The following is a 24,107-nucleotide window of genomic DNA, read 5'->3' on the forward strand; positions in this document are numbered from 1 at the left end:
ATTCAAGACAAAGTTAGACAAGTTCCTGCTGAACCAGAATGAACGCAGGTAGGGCAGGTCTTGGTTAGGGCACAGGTCTTTGACCTGGGGGCCACCGCGTAAGCGGACTGCTGGGTGCAATGGACCACTGGTCTGACCCAGCAGCGGCAATTCTTATGAGATAGGATATGACGGATCGTTTGGAGATTCCATGAGGAGTATGTTCAAAATGACAGCAGTAACTGGCTTGTTCTCACAGCTGCTTTGTACGCATTTGCATACACATGACTGTACTTTATTTCTCTACTGTGGTTGTGTATTTGCCCTGTTTTTGATTGCTTTCTATCTTAATAAAACATGATATTGCAAAAAAAAGAGGAAACTAGTTGGCAGACCATGCTCCATTATGGGTGGACCTTTTATGTTGACATTCTAAGATAGGGATACGGTATTGGAAATTAAACAACACTCTATTAAAAGACCCTAAGGTGGTTCAGAAGATAGACCAAACATCAGAAGCTTTTTGGATAATAATATATATTTATTTTTTTTTATTTATAATTTTGAATACATTACAATATCCAATAATTTCAAAAGAAAAAGGAAATTACATTAGATCTACACATAATCAAATCACACATACAAAGCTCCTTTCAAGCCCACATTAATAGGGAGCATATCTTACTGTTTTAACAAAATAAAGTTCAAGAAATACAAAGGAAAATAATTCTTGGTTCATATAATGGACCCTGAATCATTCCTTAAACTGGGATACTATTTATATTCATTCTCCTCATGTTTCTCAGCACTGTGAAACAAATCTCATTTCTGTTTCTTTTCTCTTGCAATTAAAAATTGTTGTAGCTGTATAGGATCCCAAAAACAATATTCAATATCTTGTAGCTTAATCAGACATTTACAAGGAAATTTCAGGTAAAAGGATGCATCCAGTGCCAACACTCTATCCTTCAATTTCAAAAATTCTTTCCTCCTCAACTGTGTGGTTCTGGATACATCCGAAAAAATCCTAACCAAATCCCCACAAAATTTCATTAACCTGTTTTTAAAGTAAAGTCTCATTATCGTCATCTTATCCATCTCGCTCATGCATGTTATTACCAGGGTGGACCGACTTTGAATCACATCCTGTGTATCTTCTAAGAATTCAGTCAAATTTATATCTGGTGTGGTCAGATGGTCCACCTCCTGGGCAGATTCAAGTTTTTTTAAAGGAATATAATAATAATTATTTATTGGAAAATTCTCAGCATTGGTCATTCCCAGTACTTCTTTAAAAAATTTCCTTAATAAAATCTCAGGTGACAATAAATGAGTTACTGGAAAATTGACCAATCGTAGATTTTTCACTCTATTCATGTTCTCTATAGATTCAATTTTAGAATGTATTACTGTAGAATCTTTAACAGCTGATACCGAGACAGCTTGTAAATTATTACACTGGTTTTCCACCACATTTAGTCGTTTATCCAAACAACCTATGTTAACATCCACATTTTCTAATTTAGAAGAAACTAACTGAGAATAGTCTCCCATTTTCATTGTTGTCCTGAGAAACCCTTCAACTCTGGATATACCTAACCATAAGTCTTTTAAGGTAATATCCTGTGTTTCCTCTGTTCGTGTGTTTTCTTCCACTCCACCAGTAAATGTCAATGGTTTAGGTATTTCAGCGTATACTAATTTACTTAAATGGGTAGATGTAACCACTTGAGCTTCGGTTATAGTGGGTATTATATTCCCACTATCACTGGGTACCGGATGAAGGGGAGGAGTACGATTGAGAGGACTTATTGAGGCTCCTGACAAGGAGGAATCTACATTTGGTGGTACCACTGGTGGATTGTCAGAGAATAATAGTAAATGTCTATCCATTGGACCCGATACCACTGGTGTAGAACTTTTAGGTTTTATCTTTCTTTTCCCCATATTCTAAACAATCATGTAAGAATTATATGAAGACCTTATATTACCAACCAGCTTCCAGCTCCCGGACTCCTCGTGGCTCCAAGGGCTCCCAAGGGGCCTGGCGTGCCCCTTAGGGCACGCCCCTTCGGCCACGCCCTGCGGCCGCAACCGCAATGGCGGCGTTGGTTTTAAGGTGTTGGAGACGGACCCGATGACGTCAGGGGGTCCGTCTCAGTAACTGCCTGCCAGCAAGGAAAAAACAAATCCAAACCGCTGCTGCAGGAGGCCAGGAACGGTCGTGAAATCCCCTCAGGTGGTATCCTCCAGGTGTAAGAAGGCTCCCAATCCAGCCGCGGCGGCGGCATTGGTTTTAAGGTGTTGGAGATGGACCCGATGGCGTCAGGGGGTCCGTCTCAGTAACTGCCTGCCAGCAAGGAAAAAACAAATCCAAACCGCTGCTGCAGGAGGCCAGGAACGGTCGTGAAATCCCTTCAGGTGGTATCCTCCAGGTGTAAGAAGGCTCCCCTTTGGATAATAATATTATCGATCTTTATTCACCCATCACAATTTGGGAATCCTTAAAAACTATTTTAAGAGGAGAGTTGATTTCTATAGCCTCTCGTAAGAAAAAGATCCGGGAAAGGGAGGAAAAAAAAATTGAGAGAAAAATTAATGGAATTAGTAATACAACATAAGAAGGGACTAGGTGGGGAGCAGCTTAGGACTCAAATAAAAGAGAAAAATGGAAGATGAAGCCATTCAATTTAATTTAAATCGCCTTAGACTTAAACATTATGAGTCTGGGAATCGGGCAGGGAAATTGTTAGCACACCGTATTAAAGTACATTTGCAAGGTAATATTATGAGAATACGATCTGAACATGGAGACCTGATAAAAAAGAAAGATATTCATGATAGGTTTGTGGAATTTTATAAGAAATTATATATCTAAGAATATCAGGAAAAGGAGGATTCTCTGTCACAATATTTGTCTCAATCAGGATTAAATAAGCTTCAAGAATTTTAGATCCAAGGACTGGATGAAGATATAACAGAGGATGAGATACAGGAATGGATGGATTTACGGGATTGTTTTATAAAAAGTTTATATCCTTTGTTACCCTTCTTAAAAGACAGGGAACAACTGCCTTATTACATTACATCACATTAGTGACTTTTATTCCGCCACGATCGTTGAAGTGGGAGGTGGGCAGTTTGCCGGGGCTGCTGAGCTGATCACAGCAGCTGCGATCTGCTCAGTGGCCCCTATTAAGAACTTGGTCTAAGTCAAAATGTATAAGTTCCGACTGGGCAACCTGCTCAAGTTTTTGGTTATACTTGCTGTACGACTAAGTCTAGGTTGGCCCACCTCCCGCACTTTCCTCTCCTCTAAAAACACCTCTTTTCGCTCGAGGCGTTTAGAGGCAGGGGAAAGGCCTAAGCTCGTTTTAGATACATCTAAACTCAGCTTTGATTATTGGTACTTGGACGATATGGCTTTTTGATCGTCCAAGTACCGATTTAGGCCACTTTATGGCCGTTTTTTAATTATTATTATTATGAGCCCCATGGTGTATAAGCAAAGATGGAATATATAGATAGATAAACTAGAGCAACAACAAGAGTTAGTAAATAAGAGGGCTAACTTAAAGGAAGTTGCATATGAAGTCAGAAAGATACTTGAGTGGATAAACATGTCATGCAGCCAATGTTAACTCCTTGGGTATGTGTGACTAGCAAGTTAACTACTTCTTCCATTAAAGGCATGGGTGAAGAGTCAAGCTTTTACCTACTTCCTGAAGAAGGGATAGTCTTGTGTTAAGCAAAGCCTTTCAGGGAGTGCATTTCAGAGTGTGTGGGCTCTCTTCAAAAATGGCTTACTAGCAAGTATGAAGTCCTTTGGAGAGGGTGTGTTTGGGAATATTCCTTGAGAGGACCTTAGTAATCTTGGAGATGTGTAGAGGGAGATCCCGTTCAAGTACTCTGGGCATTTTCCTTTAAGGGCCTTGAAGATCAGTCATGGTGGTAAATTTATTCTTGTATTGATTGTACTGATAGCCAGTGATAAATCTAGACTGCACTCTTAGATTCTAACCAGTCTGTTTTCACCTCCCCAGTTTGATGACAAACACAGTGGTCCAGACTTACACTGCTGGTCGCCCCATCTGGAGTTGCTGCTGGTGCTCAGATGACAACAACTACATCTATGCTGGGCTTATCAATGGGTCTGTGCTGGTATATGACCTTCGAAATACAAGTGCATTTGTACAGGAGCTAAAGCCACAGAATTCCAGGTATAGTGTTTTGTTGCCTTTTACAGAAGATGCTAGTGTAATGACACTTCAGTTATTACCTGTCTGTTTTCTTCTGATCACCTTCACTTGTAGAGGACCAGTCAACCAACAGCTCTCCCCACTTCTTCAGTCTCTAATAGAGAATAACATGGTGGCTGTTACCCGCATATAACCGCGGGTAACCCACTAAAACGGTGGGGGAAAAACTGTGTTCACTGTGGCTATGGGGACAAGGTCATTCACCACCCCATGGAGCGATGAATGGCCTTGTCCCCACAATTAAGGGAGGGAACGTGCGTGGTCATCTATCGCGCTCCCTCCCTCCTTACTGAACGCTGCTGCTGCCGCTGACCAGTCCCAACATCTCCCTATTCCCTAGCTGCCCCTTACCTTCGTGGCCGCGATTTCTAAACTGCCTTCTTACAGCAGCTGGAGCGTTGAAGCTGCGTGTGGCTGCCGTAAAGATCATCTGTGACGCAACCAGAAGTTGCATCAGAGACGACCTTTCTGGCAGCCATATGCAACTTCAACATTCCGGCTGTTGTAAGAAGGCAGTTTAGAAATCGCCAGCCACGAAGGTAAAGGGCAGGGAGGTTTGTCGGCACAGTTGTGCGCTGCAAGCAGGAAACACTCCTTCTGTCTGTTGGACTGGGCCTGTTGTCCGGGGGTGGGGGGGGTGCATAGCGGAAGCGACTAAGAGGTAAGGGGATGAAAGCGCCACGAAGGTAAGAGGTAGGGAGGGAGAAAGGGAGGAAAGGTGGGGTGGAGAGGAACAGACGCGAAGGGACATGGGGAGAAGATGCTGAAAGGACATGGGGAAGACAGTGGGGAGAAGACGCTGAAGGAAAATGGGGAAGAGAGATTGGGAGAAGATGCTGAAGGGAAATGGAGAACAGAGAGTGGGGAGAAGATGCTGAAGGGAAATGGGGAACAGAGAGTGGGGAGAAGAGGCTGAAGGGAAATGGGGAAGAGAGATTGGGAGAAGACACTGAAGGGAAATGGGAAACAGAGATTGGGGAGAAGATGCTGGCAGGGAAGAAGACAGAGATGCCAGACTATGGGGGGAGATGAGGGAAGAAGATGGGTGCCAGACCAATTTGGAGGGGGGGAGAAAGGGAGAGACAGAGAGAAGAGAGACAGTGGATGGAAGGAATTGAATGAGAAGATGAGGAAAGAAGAAACTATTTGTTTTAAATTCTTTATTCATTTTTACATCTTACAACAAGTGTGTCAGAAAACAACATTTGAACACATACAATATCACTTGATTGTCTATCCTAATCAATTTATATTAATAATATTTAAGCCCTCCCTCCCATCCCTATTATTTCATATATAATTCTATACATCATGTACTATAATATATATATATATATATATATAAACATTTAATACAAGATAAGAAATCCCTCTCCCCTCCCCATACTTTGTAATTGTTCCAATAAGCAGAAACTAGACAACAAAGGTAGAAAAAAAATTCTATTTCTTTTTCTTTTTTTTGCTTTAGGCTAAAGTAGTATATTAGTTGTGTTGATAAAAATTTATAAACAAAGCCCTGCCAGCTGAACATCTTTCTCCAGTTCAGCAGCCAGAATTTTGATTTATAAGGAAGGAATAAGCTAAATATTCCAGTTCTGAGGCTTGTATGGATGCTACGTGGATGGGGCAATCTAGCATACCAAGAGAAGAAAATGTAGATCTGTAACTGTCATCTTGCAATGTAATGCAAGATAACAGCTGGGTGGTCACCTAAATTATCCAGGCAGAGCACCCGGCTAAAAGAGGCTAGGGAGAACACTGGTCACTATCAATCTTTTATATGCAGACACATAAGTAGACTCCCTATAATGTATGTTTGTTTCTTTTATTTCAAATTTGATATGCCATTGTTTTCTGGCAAGCAAGTCAAAGTGGTATACAATATTAAAATCAAAAGCATATTAAAAGAAGTGGCAATCTATTTTAAATAAGAAAGAGACAATCACAACAGGAATATCACCCACTTACATCTTGTCAAAGGGAGTCACTGTCATCTTGTAGTCCCCAATGCCAAGAACCCAAAATAGGCTGGAGCATAGGAAACAGAGAGTGGAGGTAAATGGACAATAATTGGACTGGAAGAGCGTCACCAGTGAGGTGCCTCAGGGCTTGGTGCTAGGACCCGTTCTTTTCAACATCTTTATAATAATAATAACAGTTTATATAGTACCGTTAAGTTCTATGCGGTTTACAAAAGATTAATGAAGTACAAGTTGAGAGAAGTTAGGGGATTGGTCAACAAGAGGGGGATGGGACAAGAGAACCGTTGAAGAGGGGAAAGAGAGGAGCGGGTCAACTGTCTAGATATTTCAAGAACAGGTGAGTTTTGAGGCGCTTCCTGAATACCTCGTAAGTGGTGGGCGAGAGCAGTTGTTCTAGATCTTTACCCCATTACGCTGCTTGATGTGAGAGAAGGTGTTCATGGTGATTTTTAGTTTGCAACCTCTAACCGGGGGGGGAAACAAAGTGCAAGTGGGAGCTTCTCTTGTGTCTGTTGGCTGAGAAGGAGAAGAGGTCAGTTATGTATTTAGGGGCTAGACCGTAAAGAACTTTAAAGCAGAGGCAGGCGAACTTAAACTTTACACGAGCTTCGGGTTTAGTTTATTCAAAATTTAAAGAACAATAAAAACACAATATTGATACTGCCATTTTGCGTTTTACATGTGAACTTCAGCATTTGGGTTATCAGAGCCCCTCATCCCTCTCCACATTTATAAAAGACTTCTTCATGACATCTTGGATCCATGAAGAAGGCGTGTTCAGCCGAAACACGGCCCATGTCATGTGGATAGTAATGTAATGTAATGTAATTTATTTCTTATATACCGCTACATCCGTTAGGTTCTAAGCGGTTTACAGAAAATATACATTAAGATTAGAAATAAGAAAGGTACTTGAAAAATTCCCTTACTGTCCCGAAGGCTCACAATCTAACTAAAGTACCTGGAGGGTAATAGAGAAGTGAAATGTAGAGTTAGAGGAAAAATAAAAATAAAATAAACATTTTGACAAGACAGCATTGATCTAAATACTTTGGAAGGTAGAAGAGAGGAGAGAAAGGAATAGAAGCAGAAGGGGGAGCCGTTGAACAGTAGAATTCTGGAGAAATTTAAATGATAGAAATAGAACAAAACAAAGACAAAAGGCAAAACAATAGATAAGATTAAAGATAAATCATAAGCTGAAAAGAAAAATAAAATAAAACTTTGTCTTCAATCCACGGTTTCAGCGTCAGTGATGAAGTGGAGCAAGTAAGTTTAGGAGGAGCGATTGACGTTTCCAGAAAGGGCTTCTTCAGGGAAGAGACTTGGCAGACAGTCCCAGGATGCCTATGTCTCCTCCCCTGCGATGTTCTCCCATCCATGCATTCCCTCCCAGACACACTGCCCGTGCCCCAGCCGCTCCAAGGAGGCTGCCCCAGATGAGGCCCACGGTGAATGCAGGATTCTCTCCTCTGCGGGAAAGCCGCCCAGAGCCGACACTCGATCTTCTTAGCGGATTGCATGGGGGGAAGAGTTCACACTCTTGGTAGGATCGGGTCTGTGTGCTCTCGGTGGTTGTGGCTGGTCTCGTTGCTGCTTAGGTGTAAAAGCAGTTGATCTCCACTGCTGCTGATATTTAAAAGCAGGCAGATTGATCTCTCCAATGGACTGCAGGGGGAGGAGTTCACACTCCTGGCAGGATCGGGTCTGTGGGCTCTTGGTGGTTGCGGTAGGTCTCGCTGCTGCTTGTATGTAAAAGCAGTTGTTTTTCTACTGCTGCTGATATTTAAAGCAGGTAGATTGATCTCTTAAACGGGATATAGGGGGAGGAGCTCACATGCCTGGTTGGATCGGGGCAAGGGCTCCTATTATAGGCAGTTGGTCTTGCTGCTACTTAGGTGTTAAAGCAGTTGATCTTCCTAGCGGACTGCAGGAGGTGTGGAGCTCACACTCCTGTCATGATCTGGTCTATGGGCTCTTGGTAGTTGCGGTTGGTCCCAATGCTGCTTAGGTGTAAAAGCAGTTGTTCTCCCACTGCTGCTGATATTTAAAAGCAGGTAGATTGATCTATCCAATGGAATGCTGGGGGAAGATCTTATATGTCTGGCTGGATCGTGGCAAAGGGTTCCCGGTAGTGGCGGCTGGTCCTATTGCTGCTTAGGTGTAAAAACAGTTGATCTTCTTATCGAATTGTAGGGGGGGCGGATCTCACATTCCTGGCAGGTTCGGGTCTGTGGGTTCTTGGTGGTTGCGGATGGACCCGCTGCTGCTTAGGTGTAAAAGCAGTTGTTTTCCCAATGCTGCTGATATTTAAAAGCAGGCAGATTGATCTCTCCAACAAATTGTATGGTGAAGAGCATACACGTCTGGCTGGATTGGGACAAAAGCTCTCGATAGTGGCGGCTGGTCTTGGTGCTGCTTAGGTGTAAAAGCAGTTGATCTCCTACTTCTGATAATATTTAAAAGCAAGCATATTGATTTTTCCAACGGAATGCTGGGGGAAGAGCTTACTTGTTTGGCTGGATCAGGGCAAAGGGCTCTCGGTAGTGGTGGCTGGTCCTGTTGCTGCTTAGGTGTAAAAGAACAGTTGATCTTCCTAGTGGACTGCAGGGGGAGGTGGAGCTCACACTCTTGGTTGGATCGGGTCTGTGGGCTCTTGGTAGTTGCGGATAGTTCCGCTGCTGCTGAGGTGTAAAAGCAGTTGATTTCCCACTGTTGCTGATATTTAAAAGCAGGTAGATTGATCTCTCCAATGGACTGCAGAGGGAGGAGCTCGCATGCCTGGCTGGATCGGGGCAAAGGGCTCTTGGTAGTGGTGGCTGGTCCTGCTGCTGCTTAGGTGTAAAAGCAGTTGATTTTCCTAGCGAACTGCAGGGAGGGTGGAGCTCATATTTTTGCAGGACCGGGACTGTGGGTTTTTGGTGGGTTGGTCCCGTTGCTGCTTAGGTGTAAAAGCAATTGATCTCCCACTGCTGCTGATATTTAAAAGCAGGCAGATTGTCCAGGGAGAGGAGCTCTGCACTCAAACTGCCATCCTCCTCGCCTCCAAGTTCCGGAATAGTATCAATATTATGTTTTTATTGTTCTTTAAATTTTGAATAAACTACAACTGAAGGTCCGAGGACATTGACTCTCCACAGTCTTGTTTGTTTGGAATGATATGAGTAGAACAGATAACTCTCAGGGAGAGTTCCCGCACCCTTTCCTATTCTGTTTCCTCTCCATGACTGACCATCTGCTTTGGTACAAACTGAGCAGTTGAAGGACATCCCAGAGGGATGGGAGGTGGAGCAAAATAATGCTAATGAAGCTCCTTACAAGAATTCTTATAAGAAGAAATTGACTACCCACAGGTTCAGGAATGGAATGTCTTGTCTACTAAAAAGAAGATTTCCTTCTACTGTATCCATGTCCTGTATTGCCCCTCTTATCCTTTCCCCTCTGTCCATGAACATCTCCTGTCTCTCTCTTCTTACCCATCCCACTATACATGTGCTAAGTTGCTCTCTCTTCCCTTCCCCTCCATCCATGTACCACATTGTCCCTCTCTCTCGTCCTTTCTGCTCTTTGTGCTGCATTGCCGCTCATCACCAGAAGTTCATAGCTCAAACTTCTCTGTTAAGCAGTTCCAAGGCCCAGTCCATGTATTTTCCTTCGCATCGGGAGATCACCATGATGCTGATGGAGCATTGGGATGCACTGGACGGCCCCTTAAGGTGGGTCAGGCTATATCCAAATTATATCCGATGCCTCTGGATTTTCAGCAGCTTTTTACACAGCCTAAGGGGAATTCCTTGGTAGCGCAAGCTACTAAGCGTACTTCACTGCCTAGTGAAGGCAGAGTGATCTTGAAGGATGCACAGTATTGGAGGGTGGATCTTGTGCTCAAGAGTCAGTTTAAGGCTTTAGCCTTTGGTCTTAAGGTGACATCCGTAGCCTCATTTGTGGTGTGCTCTTTCCCCAAGATGTTGCATCAGGCTCTGGCTTTGGAGGAAGGCGTTTTTCCCCAAGTGTTGCTTTAAGGGGTGGACTATGTAGCCGATGTTCTTTACAGCATGTTTAGAGAAATGAAAAGTCTCTGCTAGCTCGATTTCCACCTAAAGAATGCTTTGGATCAGACAGTGATACAGCATCTAAGGCTTCCTTAAGCAGACTTCCTTTTTAAGGGCAGATTCTTCTCAGCAAAGGATTAGATGGCCTTATGGCCAGTGTCACCGACCATCGTCCCAAATAGGCCACGGGCACCAGGAAGGTCTGGTAGGAGTTCCTTTCATTGCTACAAGAGCGCATATATCAGAGTCCCAGTCAGCAGCCTCTGCTAAGAATTCCCAATGATACCAGGCTGCTGCTCAAGCTCCCCCAGATAGGAGGGAGATTCTTGGAATTTGGGAGGCCAGGAATCAGATTTGCTCAGACAATGGATGCTCGACATCATTCAAAAGGGTTACAAGCTCAAATTTTTTCGTCCTCTTCATGATTTCATTGTGGATTCCCTGCACTAAAGTCGGGCCTCACCAATCAGGAGCTGCTTTGACATGCAGCTCCTGATTGGTGAGGCCCGACTTTAGTGCAGGAAGAGGCAGTCGGAGCATACCACGAGTGATTTCCTTCACTTACTGCAGGGGTGTCCAATGTCGGTCCTCGAGGGCCGCAGTCCAGTCGGGTTTTCAGGATTTCCCCAATGAATATGCATTGAAAGCAGTGCATGCAAATAGATCTCATGCATATTCATTGGGGAAATCCTGAAAAACCCAACTGGACTGCGGCCCTCGAGGACCGACATTGGACACCCCTGACTTACTGGCACTCTGGCTGCTTTCTCCTGCCTCTCCAGCTGCCCTCTCCTGCTCCGTCATTCGCGGTCGGAAAATACCGCGAATCGCCTACCGCGAATGACCGGGGGAGCACTGTAATACCATACCATATAATTTCTTATAACCTGCAGTTTTCAACAAGGAATCATTTAGTCTTACAATGGTAGCAGTAATGGCACCCACGCAAGGCAGAGATTCAGGTTCACCCATATTTGGATAATTGGCTGTTCAGAGCCCCGTCCAAGGCAGCAGGCCACAAAGCAGTGGCACAAGTAGTTCAGCTGCTGCAGGACCTGATCATCAGTTTCCAAAAGTCATCTGGAACTGACTTAATCCCTAGAGAACTTTGGAATCCTCTTCAAAATGGCAGAGGGCCATGTTTTTCTTACAGAGCTATGCAAACTGAAGCTATAGTGTCAGATTATTGACATACTTGCTATTCCAGCCCCCACTGCTTGGCACTATCTGCAGGTGCCTTCCCTCCAGTCTGTCCAGAATTCGGCTGCACAACTCATATTCCGGGAGAGCCACTTTACTCACGTTACCCCTCTCCTAAAGTCACTTCATTGGCTTCCCATCCAATTCCGAATACAATTCATACTCCTCTTACTTACCTACAAATGCACTCGCTCAGCTGTCCCTCACTATCTCTCTTCACTTATCTCCCTCTATGATCCCCCTGTGAGCTCCACTCAGCTGGTAAGTCCCACTTTTCTGTGCCCTTCTCTTTGGCTGCCAATTCCAGACTCCGTCCCTTCTGCCTTGCTGCGCCATATGCTTGGAACAAGCTACCCGAATCCCTACGGCGGGCTCCATTTCTGGCAGTGTTAAGAATGCTTTTGACTCCTAACTCCTCTCACCTTGGGTTCTGCATCCCCAACCCTATATGTCATGTCAGTCTGTCTAATTTAGATTGTAAGTTCTTCCAAGCAGGGGCCAACTATAAATGTCAAAATGTACAGCACTGCGTATTCCTTTCAGCGCTATATAGTAGTAGGTCCTGGGATCAATGATAGCAAACATAGAAGTGGTACCCTGAGCAAAAGCTCATCTGTGCCCTCTTCAGAATGCTCTGTTGTCCCGCTGGTCTCCAGAGGAGGACTCAATCTAGATGCCATTACCCTGGATGGTGGAAGCATTTCACAGTTTACAGTGGTGGCTCCGGGCAGAGACTCTATCCAAGGCAGTGCCTCTTTGCATTTTGTCTTGGGTGCTAATAATGACAGATGCCAGTCTGTATTAGGAGGTCATTGTAAGAGTCAGCTGGTTCAGAGAAAATGGTCAATAAAAAGATTAGAACTCAGCCATTCGTCTAGCACTGCAGGCATTGGAGACAATCCTGGAAGGCCAGGCAATCAGAGTCTTCTCAGACAATGCCACAGTGGTGACTTACATCAACAGACAGGTTGGCACCAAGAGTGCTACATTGAAGCTGGAAATGCAGTTGTTCCATTGGGGGGAAAACACCTGTAGGCCATAACGGCAGCTTATGTAGTGGGAGTGAGCAGTGTCCAGCCAGACTATCTGAGTCACCAAACTCTAGATCTGGGAGAGTGGTCTCTATCCCAGAGGGCATTCAACAGTATTGTGAAATGCTGGGGGCGGTTAACTTTCAATCTAATGGTGTCAGAAGACAAGAAAATCTCTTGGTATTTCAGCCGCAGATTCAACCCAGCAAGCACCAGCATGGATGCTCTAGTACAATTTTGGACCACATAGGAGCTCCTAAATGTGTTTTTCCCCATGGCCAGTGATAGACTGGGTCATTTGAAGAACAGCAGAACATCGCAGTCTGGTAGTTCTCGTGGCAATAAACTGGCAGCGACAGCCCCTAGTATGCGGATCTAGTTCGGCTGCAGTGGGATAAGTGTCTCAGGTTACAGCCATTTACAGAGACCAAATGCATTAGAAAGTCTGGATCGCTTTGGACTTATGACATGGCTCTTTTTTTTTATTATTATTCTTTATTCATTTTTGAAACTTACAATAAGTGCGACAGTATATAACATCATTTTTACTTAAGTACAACACTTAATAATCTATTAAAATCTAATTCAGAATTCAAATCCCTCCTCTCCCCACTACTTAATAACTTTCTTCAGACACAAAAAACATATAATATCCCTCCCTCCCCACTTTTATTTGGACTCATAAGAAAACAAAAATATCTTTCCCCACCTTGGATGTGCATATTTAAGGGGAAAAAGTGATATTCAATCTTTACAGTATCTTGTTAATGGCTCCCAAATATCCTGAAATTTCTTAAAGTTCCCCTGTTGCATGGTAAGTATCCTTTCCATTTTAAATATGTGACACAGAGAGTTCCACCAAAAGCTATAATTCAGTGTATCCCAATTTTTCCAATTATTCATAATCTGTTGCATGGCAACCCCTGTCATAATGAGTAAGAGCTTATTATTATTATTATTAGAGGATATTTGGCTCTTAGCCCTCATTGACATACCAAACAAAACGGTATCATAGGATAATGCCACCGGATTATCCAACAAACTATTTATTTGCCCCCATATTGATTTCCAAAAAGCAAGTATCAAAGGACAATAGAATAGCAAAGGATCTAATGTCCCAACTTCAAGATGAAAGTGCCAGCATCTGTTAGACTTAGAGCTATCTAACTTCTATGAACTGGGGTCCAAAACGTTCTATGTAACAGAAAAAAACAGGTTTGTCTCATAGATGCCGACGCTGTACATCTCATCCTCCAAGTCCAAATTCGTGGCCATTGAGACACAATAATTTGATGTAACATAGTAACATAGTAACATAGTAGATGACGGCAGATAAAGACCCGAATGGTCCATCCAGTCTGCCCAACCTGATTCAATTTAAATTATTATTTTTTTTTTTATTTTTTTTTTTTCTTCTTAGCTATTTCTGGGCGAGAATCCAAAGCTTTACCCGGTACTGTGCTTGAGTTCCAACTGCCAAAATCTCTGTTAAGACTTACTCCAGCCCATCTACACCCTCCCAGCCATTGAAGCCCTCCCCAGCCCATCCTCCACCAAACGGCCATATACAGACACAGACCGTGCAAGTCTGCCCAGTAACTGGCCTAGTTCAATATTTAATATTATTTTCTGATTCTAAATCTTCTGTGTTCATCCCACGCTTCTTTGAACTCAGTCACAGTTTTACTCTCCACCACCTCTCTCGGGAGCGCATTCCAGGCATCCACCACCCTCTCCGTAAAGTAGAATTTCCTAACATTGCCCCTGAATCTACCACCCCTCAACCTCAAATTATGTCCTCTGGTTTTACCATTTTCCTTTCTCTGGAAAAGATTTTGTTCTACGTTAATACCCTTTAAGTATTTGAACGTCTGAATCATATCTCCCCTGTCTCTCCTTTCCTCTAGGGTATACATATTCAGGTCTTCCAGTCTCTCCTCATACGTCTTCTGGCGCAAGCCTCCTATCATTTTCGTCGCCCTCCTCTGGACCGCCTCAAGTCTTCTTATGTCTTTCGCCAGATACGGTCTCCAAAACTGAACACAATACTCCAAGTGGGGCCTCACCAATGACCTGTACAGGGGCATCAACACCTTCTTCCTTCTACTGACTACGCCTCTCTTTATACAGCCCAGAATCCTTCTGGCAGCAGCCACTGCCTTATCACACTGTTTTTTTCGCCTTTAGATCTTCGGACACTATCACCCCAAGGTCCCTCTCTCCGTCCGTGCATATCAGCTTCTCTCCTCCCAGCATATACGGTTCCTTCCTATTATTAATCCCCAAATGCATTACTCTGCATTTCTTTGCATTGAATTTTAGTTGCCAGGCATTAGACCATTCCTCTAACTTTTGCAGATCCTTTTTCATATTTTCCACTCCCTCTTCGGTGTCTACTCTGTTACAAATCTTGGTATCATCTGCAAAAAGGCACACTTTTCCTTCTAGCCCTTCAGCAATGTCACTTACATACATATTGAACAGGATTGGCCCCAGCACCGAACCCTGAGGGACTCCACTAGTCACCTTTCCTTCCTTCGAGCGACTTCCATTAACCACCACCCTCTGGCGTCTGTCCGATAGCCAGTTTCTGACCCAGTTCACACTTTGGGTCCTAACTTCAGCCCTTCAAGTTTGTTCAACAGCCTCCTATGAGGAACTGTATCAAAGGCTTTGCTGAAATCCAAGTAAATTACATCTAGCATATGTCCTTGATCCAGCTCTCTGGTCACCCAATCAAAAAATTCAATCAGGTTCGTTTGGTGCTTTATCTCAATGCTCCAGATGTCCTGTAGACCAGTTTTTTGTTTCTTATTTAAAAATCCAGATATTAATTTATACCACTGAGCGGCCTGGTGTCCCAGGAAGTCCACCTGAAAACAAGAATGGCAAACTATACTGATTATTAAGATTTTTCCAGATGACAATGCCAGCATATGTTAGACTTTGAACTATCTACTCTATGTAAACGAACTGGGGTCCAAAATGCTCTATGTAATAAGAAAATCTATGTTTGTCTCATAGATGCAGACATTGTACATCTCAACCTCCAAGACCAAATTCGTGGCCATTGAGTTGCAGTAATTTGATGCTTTATCTCAATGCTCCAAATGTTACTAAAATTCTGGAGATTGATTTGGGATCAGGTTAATAATTTATTAGAAAATCCAGTGGCATTATCATATGATACCATTTTATTTGGAACATCTACGAGGGCAAAAAGTCAAATTTCGGCAAAAAATAACAAACTTTTGTTTATAATGAAGGGAGTTGCCAAGCAGCTTATTTTAAAGAATTGGAAAAATTAGGATAGATTAAATTATTCATTCTGGTGGGAATCCCTATGTTATATCTTTAAAATGGAAAAGTTTATGGCCATTCAGAAGGGTTATTATAAAAAATTTATGAAATTTTGGGAACCATTAACTAAATATTGTAAAGATTGATTTATTTATTTGTATAAATTGGGGAAAACATGCACATCCGGGGAGGGGGGAGGGAGATATGTTTTGGCATTTGTTAAGAAATATAGAAGGGTTGATTACAAACACCTCATAAAAATACTTGTAAATTGGAAAGTGGATGTGAGAAAATAAGTCTTATCTTTATTCTATTAAGTATATTGTGCTGGGTATCTTACTACTATATCGCCCACCCACCCCCTGGAGCAACTCCTCCGAACTTGTCTTCAAGACTATATCTAACGCGTTCCTTAAGTTCCAAAGACTACTGATCATTGGAGATATCAATCTCCACCTTGACAACACCACCAGCAAAGATGCATCCGAATTCAATAACTTCCTTACCTCTCTTGGTTTCTCCCCCGCTGCCTCCTCACCAACCCATGAAAAAGGTCACACACTAGACCTCATCAGCTTCCTCGATATTACGGCTTTCAAAACTTCAACCGATGACACCCGTTGGGACCACGTTCCCTGGTCCGACCACTTCTTAGGAGCCTTCTGTCTCCCCATTTTCATGTCACACCTTGGAACCTCACCCCATACCTCTAAGTCCATTACTTTCCGCAAGAAAATTTCAAGCTCTGGTCCAAATTTCTCGACAATTTCTCCTCCAAGCCTAAGCCTACAGATTCAGCAACCAACTGGCACAACTGGATTACCCTCTCAGAATCCACCTACCACTCTCTCGCCCCACTTTCCATCAAAACCATCTCCTACTCCCGCAAGGCCCCCTGGTACCTCCCATACCACAGGGTACTACAACAAAAATGTCAATCCCTGGAACGCATTTGGAAAAAATCTAAATCCCCCACAGACAAACAAACCTGGAGGGTCAACATTAAGTTCTACAACAATATACTCAAAAAAGCAAGGAAAAACTTCTATGATGACAAGATCTCTAGATCAAACAACCAGAATAGTATGCTGTTCAACATCTGGTGCTCCTTAACCCCTAATAACAACCCTTCCATACTTCCCTCCTCTCCATCAGCCGATGTCCTAGCAAACTTCTTCAATGGAAAGGTCACCACCTTAAGAAGCTCCTTCCCACCCGCAGTCTCCTACAACTCTCTGGTATCCGCCATCCCCAACCCTACTCTAAATGTCTCCACCCCTATCCCAGTCAACAGATCCTTGACTGCCTTTGAGCAAGTATCTGAATCGCAGGTCCTTAAACTCTGCCTCAAACTGAAATCCTGTAACTGCACCTTGGACCCATTCCCATTCTATCTATTTGAGAAAATACCCGCACAGGCCATCTCATCTCTCACCAAACTCATAAACTCTGTCCTACTATCGGGCCTCTTCTCCCCAGAAATGGGACACATTGCGTTGACCCCCCTACTGAAAAAAGCTGACCTAGATCCCTCTACTCCATCCAATTATTGCCCAATAGCAAATATTCCTCTCCTAACCAAACTGCTAGAGTCCATCGTTTCCTCCCAACTCTCATCCTACCTGGAAAGATTCTCTATTCTCCTACCCTATCAATACGGCTTCAGACCCAACTTCAGCACTGAATCCCTCCTGGCCTCCCTAATCTCTAAGGTTCAACAACTTCACTCTCACAAAAAATTTGCCGTTCTCCTTCAATTCGACCTCTCTGCAGCTGTCCATCATGACATTCTAATCTTCCAACAGATAGGCATTAGCTCCACGGTCCTTGACTGGTTCTCGAACTTCTTACGTTCTCGTTCTTACACCGTTACCAAGAATGGCACCTCATCCTCCCCATGGAAACAGACATGTGGAGTCCCACAAGGTTCCCCCTATCTCCTATCCTCTTAAACATTTATATGTCTTCCCTGAATCTCCTCCATCTATCCCCCCTAGAAATACTTTACACTTATGCCGACGATATCCTGGTCCTCCTCGAGACTGACGCGAACCTCACTAATCTCGCAGCGAACATCTCCTCATGCATAGCTAACCTTCAATCCTGGGCCCTCACTGTACAAATGAAGCTAAATGAGTCCAAAACGAAACTACTTTGGCTCGGCCCTAAACTAGACCAACTGCCCACCTCCAACCCATTGTCCACAGGTTCCTCTCTACAGTTGGAATTCTCTAGCAAAGTTCTGGGCATCACCACTTTCCTTCAACGACCACCTCAACTCCCTGATAAAAAAATGCTTTTGTAGCCTTCACATGCTGAGGAAAGTGAGGTCCTGCTTCCATCAAAAACACTTTGCCATCCTCATACAATCCATCATCCTCTCCAGATTGGATTATTGCAATTCTGTTTACCTAAGCTTAACAAAGAAAAGCCTCCATAGACTCCAACTAATCCAGAACACCGCGGCTAAGCTTATCTTCTCAAAAAGTAAATTTGACCATGTGTCACTACTCCTGTCCAAGCTCCACTGGCTTCCTGTTATCTCCAGGGTCCACTTTAAATGTGCCTGCCTAACCTTCAAGATCCTTCATGGCATCCTTCCTCCTCTTGTTCCTCTATCCTGGAATTCCTCGAATCCAATTTCCACTAGATCCACGCAAAAACTAAAATTATCCTACCCCTCCTTAAAAGCATCTCCCTCGTTGGTAAACTTGGGTCCTCCCTCCCCTTCAGAATCACTCAGCTCTGGAATAGTCTCACTTCCCCTCTTCGTAACTTGAGCTCCCTTCAACTTTTCCGTAAGCATCTGAAGACTTGGCTCTTCTCCAAACATAAGAACATAAGAAATGCCTCCGCTGGGTCAGACCTGAGGTCCATCGCGCCCAGCAGTCCGCTCACGCGGCGGCCCAACAGGTCCAGGACCTGTGCAGTAAATTTCTATCTATACCCCCCTATCCCCTTTTCCAGCAGGAATTTGTCTAATCCTTTCTTAAACCCCAGTAAGAAAGGATTAGACAAATTCCTGCTGGAAAAGGGGATAGGGGGGTATAGATAGACATTTACTGCACAGGTCCTGGACCTGTTGGGCCGCCGCGTGAGCGGACTGCTGGGCGCGATGGACCTCAGGTCTGACCCAGCGGAGGCATTTCTTATGTTCTTATGTTTGGAGAAGAGCCAAGTCTTCAGATGCTTACGGAAAAGTTGAAGGGAGCTCAAGTTACGAAGAGGGGAAGTGAGACTATTCCAGAGCTGAGTGATTCTCAGCTCCAAAATGTAACCTCTTCCCCTCTCTGGCACTCTAAGCCCTAACCTCTCTTCATACTTACTTATATAATTCCATTGGAGTTCCGTTCTATCCCAAACCCTGTAAACCGTGTCGAGCTCCACTTTGTGGAGATGATGCGGTATATAAACCCAAGATTTAGTTTAGTTTAAATGCATCATTTTGTGCACAATTGAAGTTTTAAAAATGAATAAAGAATATTATAAAAAAAAGATTTTTCCATTCATGGAACCCCTCCTGAATGGCCTGCTTCAACTGCAATCATCTATAACTTTGTGATTTATTAAGACCAAATTTGTGTTGCAATTGTGAAAAATCAAGCAATTTACCATCAGAAATAACATCATCCAAAGTGCGTATACCCGCATTCATTCAATATTTCCAGATGACTTTAAATCCGCCAATTTGAATCTTGGAGTTCAGCCATATGGTTTGATAAGTTGATTTATGAATTGGAATAGGTGTTAAATTATTCACATATTTTCCATGTATCAACTAGTATTCTATTGTCCTTGTATTACATTACATTACATTACTGGCTTATATTCCGCCTGTACCTTTCAGTTCTAAGCGGATTACATCAAAACGATAACTGGACATTTCCAGGAAGAGAAATACAAATTACATTAAGGCGTAAGGTCTAAAGCAATTTTGATTAGTGGGTTCTAAGAGAGGGAGAGAGGGGGAAAGGAAGGGATTAGGACGTTTGGGTGAATTTCTTGAATAGTAGGGTCTTGATTTCTTTGCGGAAAGCCTTGAGGTCAATTGATGCTGTCAGTAGGTTGGTGATGGAGGGGTCCAATTTAGCTGCATGTGTTGCAAGTAAGTTGTCATACATCTTTTTGCGTTTAGTTCCTTTAAAAGGGGGGAAGGAGAAAGGGGATTGGGTTCTCCTCTGTCTGGTTGAGAGGTTCCTGTTTAGACGGTTGTTTAGGTGGGTGGGTGCCGTTCCGTTTATGGTTTTGAATAACATACAGTATAGTTTGAATTGGATGCGGGCTTGTATTGGAAGCCAGTGTGAGTCTAGGAAGGCGTTGGTGATGTGGTCAAATTTTCCAAGGGAATAGATCAATCTGAGGGCAGTGTTCTGCACGGTCTGTAGTTGTTTTATTAGGTAGGTAGGACAAGAAAGGTAGAGGATATTGCAGTAATCCAATAGACTTAGGACTAGGTATTGAACTATGAGTCTGAATTGTTCTTTTTCAAAGAATTTTCTGATTTTGCGAAGGTTGCGCATGGTGAAGAAAGCTTTTTGTGTGATTTTGTTGATTTAGAAACATAGAAACATAGAAATAGACGGCAGATAAGGGCCACGGCCCATCTAGTCTGCCCACCCTAATGACCCTCCCCTACCTTTGCCTAGTGAATAGAGCCCACGTGTCGATCCCATTTGGCCTTAAAATCAGGCACGCTGCTGGCCTCAATCACCTGCAGTGGAAGACTATTCCAGCGATCAACCACCCTTTCAGTGAAAAAGAATTTCCTGGTGTCACCTCGTAGTTTCCCGCCTCTGATTTTCCACGGATGCCCTCTTGTTGCCGTGGGTCCCTTGAAAAAGAAGATATCTTCTTCCGCTACGATGCGGCCCGTGAGATACTTGAACGTCTCGATCATGTCCCCCCTCTCTCTGCGCTCCTCAAGCGAGTATAGCCGCAGTTTGTCTAACCTCTCTTCGTACGGGAGATCTTTGAGTCCCGAGACCATCCGGGTGGCCAGTCTCTGAACCGACTCCAATCTCAGCACATCTTTGCGATAATGTGGTCTCCAGAATTGCACACAGTATTCCAGGTGGGGCCTCACCATGGATCTATACAATGGCATAATGACTTCCGGCTTACGGCTGACGAAACCCCTGCGAATGCAACCTAGGATCTGTCTTGCCTTGGATGAGGCCTGCTCTACCTGGCTGGCAGCCTTCATGTCCTCACTGACGATCACCCCCAAGTCCCGTTCTGCAACCGTTCTTGTTAGGATCTCACCATTAAGAGTATAAGTCTTGTATGGATTGTGGTTGCCTAGGTGCATGACTTTGCATTTTTTGGCATTGAAGCTGAGTTGCCAGGTCCTAGACCAGCGCTCCAGTAGGAGTAGGTCGTGCATCATGTTGTCGGGCATTGAATCTTCGTCCGTTGTGCATTTTCCCACTACATTACTTAGTTTGGCGTCATCAGCGAATAATGCTATTTTACCTCGAAGCCCTTCTGCCAAGTCTCTTATAAAGATGTTGAATAGGGTCGGTCCCAAGACCGAACCCTGTGGCACTCCACTGATCACCTCCGTCATTTCTGAGGGGGTGCCGTTCACCACTACCCTTTGAAGCCTACCACCAAGCCAGTTCCTAACCCATTTCGTCAATGTGTCACCTAATCCTATAGAACTCATCTTGTTCAGCAACCTGCGGTGTGGTACGCTATCGAATGCTTTGCTAAAGTCCAGGTACACGATGTCCAGGGACTCCCCAACATCCAGCTTCCCCGTCACCCAGTCAAAGAAGCTGATCAGGTTGGATTGACATGATCTTCCCTTAGTAAATCCATGTTGACGGGGGTCCCGTAGATTTTCCTCATCCAGGATCTTATCCAATTGTCGTTTGATCAGAGTTTCCATAAGTTTGCTCACTATAGATGTTAGACTCACTGGTCTGTAGTTTGCTGTCTCCATCTTTGAGCCTTTCTTGTGGAGTGGAATGACGTTAGCCGTCCTCCAGTCCAACGGGACGCTTCCCGTACTAAGGGAGAGGTTGAAGAGTGCCGACAGTGGCTCTGCCAAGACATCACTCAACTCCCTAAGCACCCTGGGGTGTAGGTTGTCAGGCCCCATTGCCTTGTTAACCTTGAGTTTTGACAGCTCATCGTAGACACTGCTAGGCGTGAATTCGAAGTTACTAAACGGGTCAACTGAGTCTGCCCTTGTCTGTAGTTGAGGGCCAAGCCCCGGCGCTTCACGGGTGAAGACTGAGCTGAAGTATTCATTTAATAGCTGGGCTTTTTCGGAATCCTTTTCCACATAGTCTCCGTTTGGTTTCCTTAGACGTACAATCCCGCCAGAGTTTTTACTTCTATCACTGATATACCTGAAGAAGGATTTATCTCTCTTCTGGATGTTCTTTGCCAGAGACTCCTCCATGTGAAATTTAGCCTCTCTGACTGCTGTTTTGACTGCTTTTGACTTGGTCAGGTAGTCTGCCCTAGAGTCTTGTTTCCCCGATTGTTTGTAAGAGATGAAAGCTTTTTTCTTTTCCTTGATGAGGTCCAAGATCTCCGCAGTGAACCATTGCGGCTTGTTGTTTCTTTGCCGCTTACTTACTAATTTAACATAGCGGTTTGTCGCTTCTTGTATGGTGGCTTTCAAAGTCGACCACATTTCTTCCACGCTATCGGTTTTTGCTTGGCTTTGTAGCGCCTGGTGAACAAAGGAACCCATGTCTTGGAAGTTTGTGTCCTTGAATTTGAGGACCTTGGTCAGCGTGCAACCTCTGTCTACTGTTACTCCAAGGAGTTTGAGAGTGGGTTGTAGGGGGTATTTGGTGGTTTTTATTTCTAGCTCAGTTATAGAAGGGGTTTTGTCCTTTTCAAGCAGTAGAAATTTAGTTTTATCTGGGTTGAGCTTCAGTTTATGTTCTGTCATCCATTTTTCCACTGCTTCTAGAGTTTTTTCCAGGATGCCTGATTTGGTGGGGTCTTGTGTGTCAAAGGGGAGGAGTATGGTGATATCGTCTGCATAGCTGAATGAAGTTACTTTGAGTTTGTCTAACAGGGTACCGAGGGAGGAAATGTAAAGATTGAAGAGCATGGGTGACAGTGGGGAACCTTGGGGTACTCCGCAGGGGTTGGTCCAAGGCTCCGATATAAGATCCTTTGTTTTTACTCTGTATGTTCTTGTTTTAAGGAATCCTTGAAACCAGTTGTATACTTCGCCTGAGATCCCTATTGCTTCTAATATCTGAAGAAATATGGTGTGGTCGACCAGGTCGAATGCGGCAGAGAGGTCGAGTTGAATTATCAGCATCCTTCTTCCTTTGCTAAGGTGCTGTCTGGCTATATCTAGAAGGGAAGCTAGCAGTGTCTCAGTGCTGTGGTTAGATCTGAACCCCGATTGAGTTGGGTGGAGTAGGTTGTGGTCTTCAAGGTAGTTGGTGAGGTATTTGGCAACCAGACCTTCTATTAGTTTAACATATAATGGAATTGAGGCGATGGGTCTGTAGTTGGAGGGAGTGTCTATTGGTCCTTTGGGATCTTTCAATATTGGGGTGATTATGATTTCCCCTAGGTCTTGTGGGATTTGGCCTTCCATGAGAGTTGTTTGGATCCATTGCAAGAGGCAAGCTCTAAATTTGGGGGATGCATTTGTCAGTAGATATGACGGGCAGTTGTTCAGGTCGCATGACGCTCGACTGTATTTTTTGTAGAGTCGGTTCATGTCCAGCCATTGCACCTTTGTAAAGTTGGACCAGTGCCTATCAGCTGCAGTGGCTTCATCTGTTGTAGGGTTTATTATGATCTCGTCTAGGAGGGACGGTGAGTTGTTGAAGGAGGCTCTAATATTGGCGATCTTATTCTTGAAATGGTCCGCTAGTTGGGTGGCCGTTGGAGGGTGGATTCCTTGAGTGGTTAGGAATGGTTGAGTGTCGGTGAGGTTCTTCACAAGTTGGAAGAGTTTCTTTGTGTCTAAGGATTCTGTGCCTATTAGTTTGGAGTAATAAGCTCTTCGTTTTTCCTTAAGTTTGATCTTGTATTGTTTTATTAGGTTTCTCCAAGCTACTTTGGTTGGTTCTTGGTTCTTTTTTTGCCATGCTCTTTCGAGTTGTCTGCAGTGTCTCTTTAGTTGAAGAAGTTCTGTGTCGAACCATTTGTCTGAAGAGTTTGTGTTTTGTCTTTTCTGGGGCTAGACCGTTCAAGGTTGCTTCGCTCAGAGAGCGCCACTGGTGAATGAATACATCGTGGTCTATGGAGACGATTAATGGGTCTACTGTGGTCCAGAATGTAGAAGGGTCGTGGGCATCTTAATACTTAACACATGAC

General features: G+C 43.9%; 1 protein-coding gene across 6 annotated transcripts in view; it reads left to right on the plus strand.

Moving 5' to 3' along the window:
• RFWD3 (ring finger and WD repeat domain 3) overlaps positions 1-24,107 on the plus strand; it is a 395,707-nt gene that overhangs the window by 299,272 nt on the left and 72,328 nt on the right. For all 6 annotated transcript variants that reach the window (XM_033942519.1, XM_033942524.1, XM_033942520.1 and 3 more), the window contains one exon: positions 4,023-4,199. In XM_033942519.1, coding sequence (XP_033798410.1) covers positions 4,023-4,199 — 177 coding nt within the window. The remainder of the gene's footprint in view (positions 1-4,022; positions 4,200-24,107) is intronic.

Source organism: Geotrypetes seraphini, chromosome 4, assembly GCF_902459505.1.
Source record: "Geotrypetes seraphini chromosome 4, aGeoSer1.1, whole genome shotgun sequence".
In the NCBI taxonomy this organism is placed as follows: Eukaryota; Metazoa; Chordata; class Amphibia; order Gymnophiona; family Dermophiidae; genus Geotrypetes; species Geotrypetes seraphini.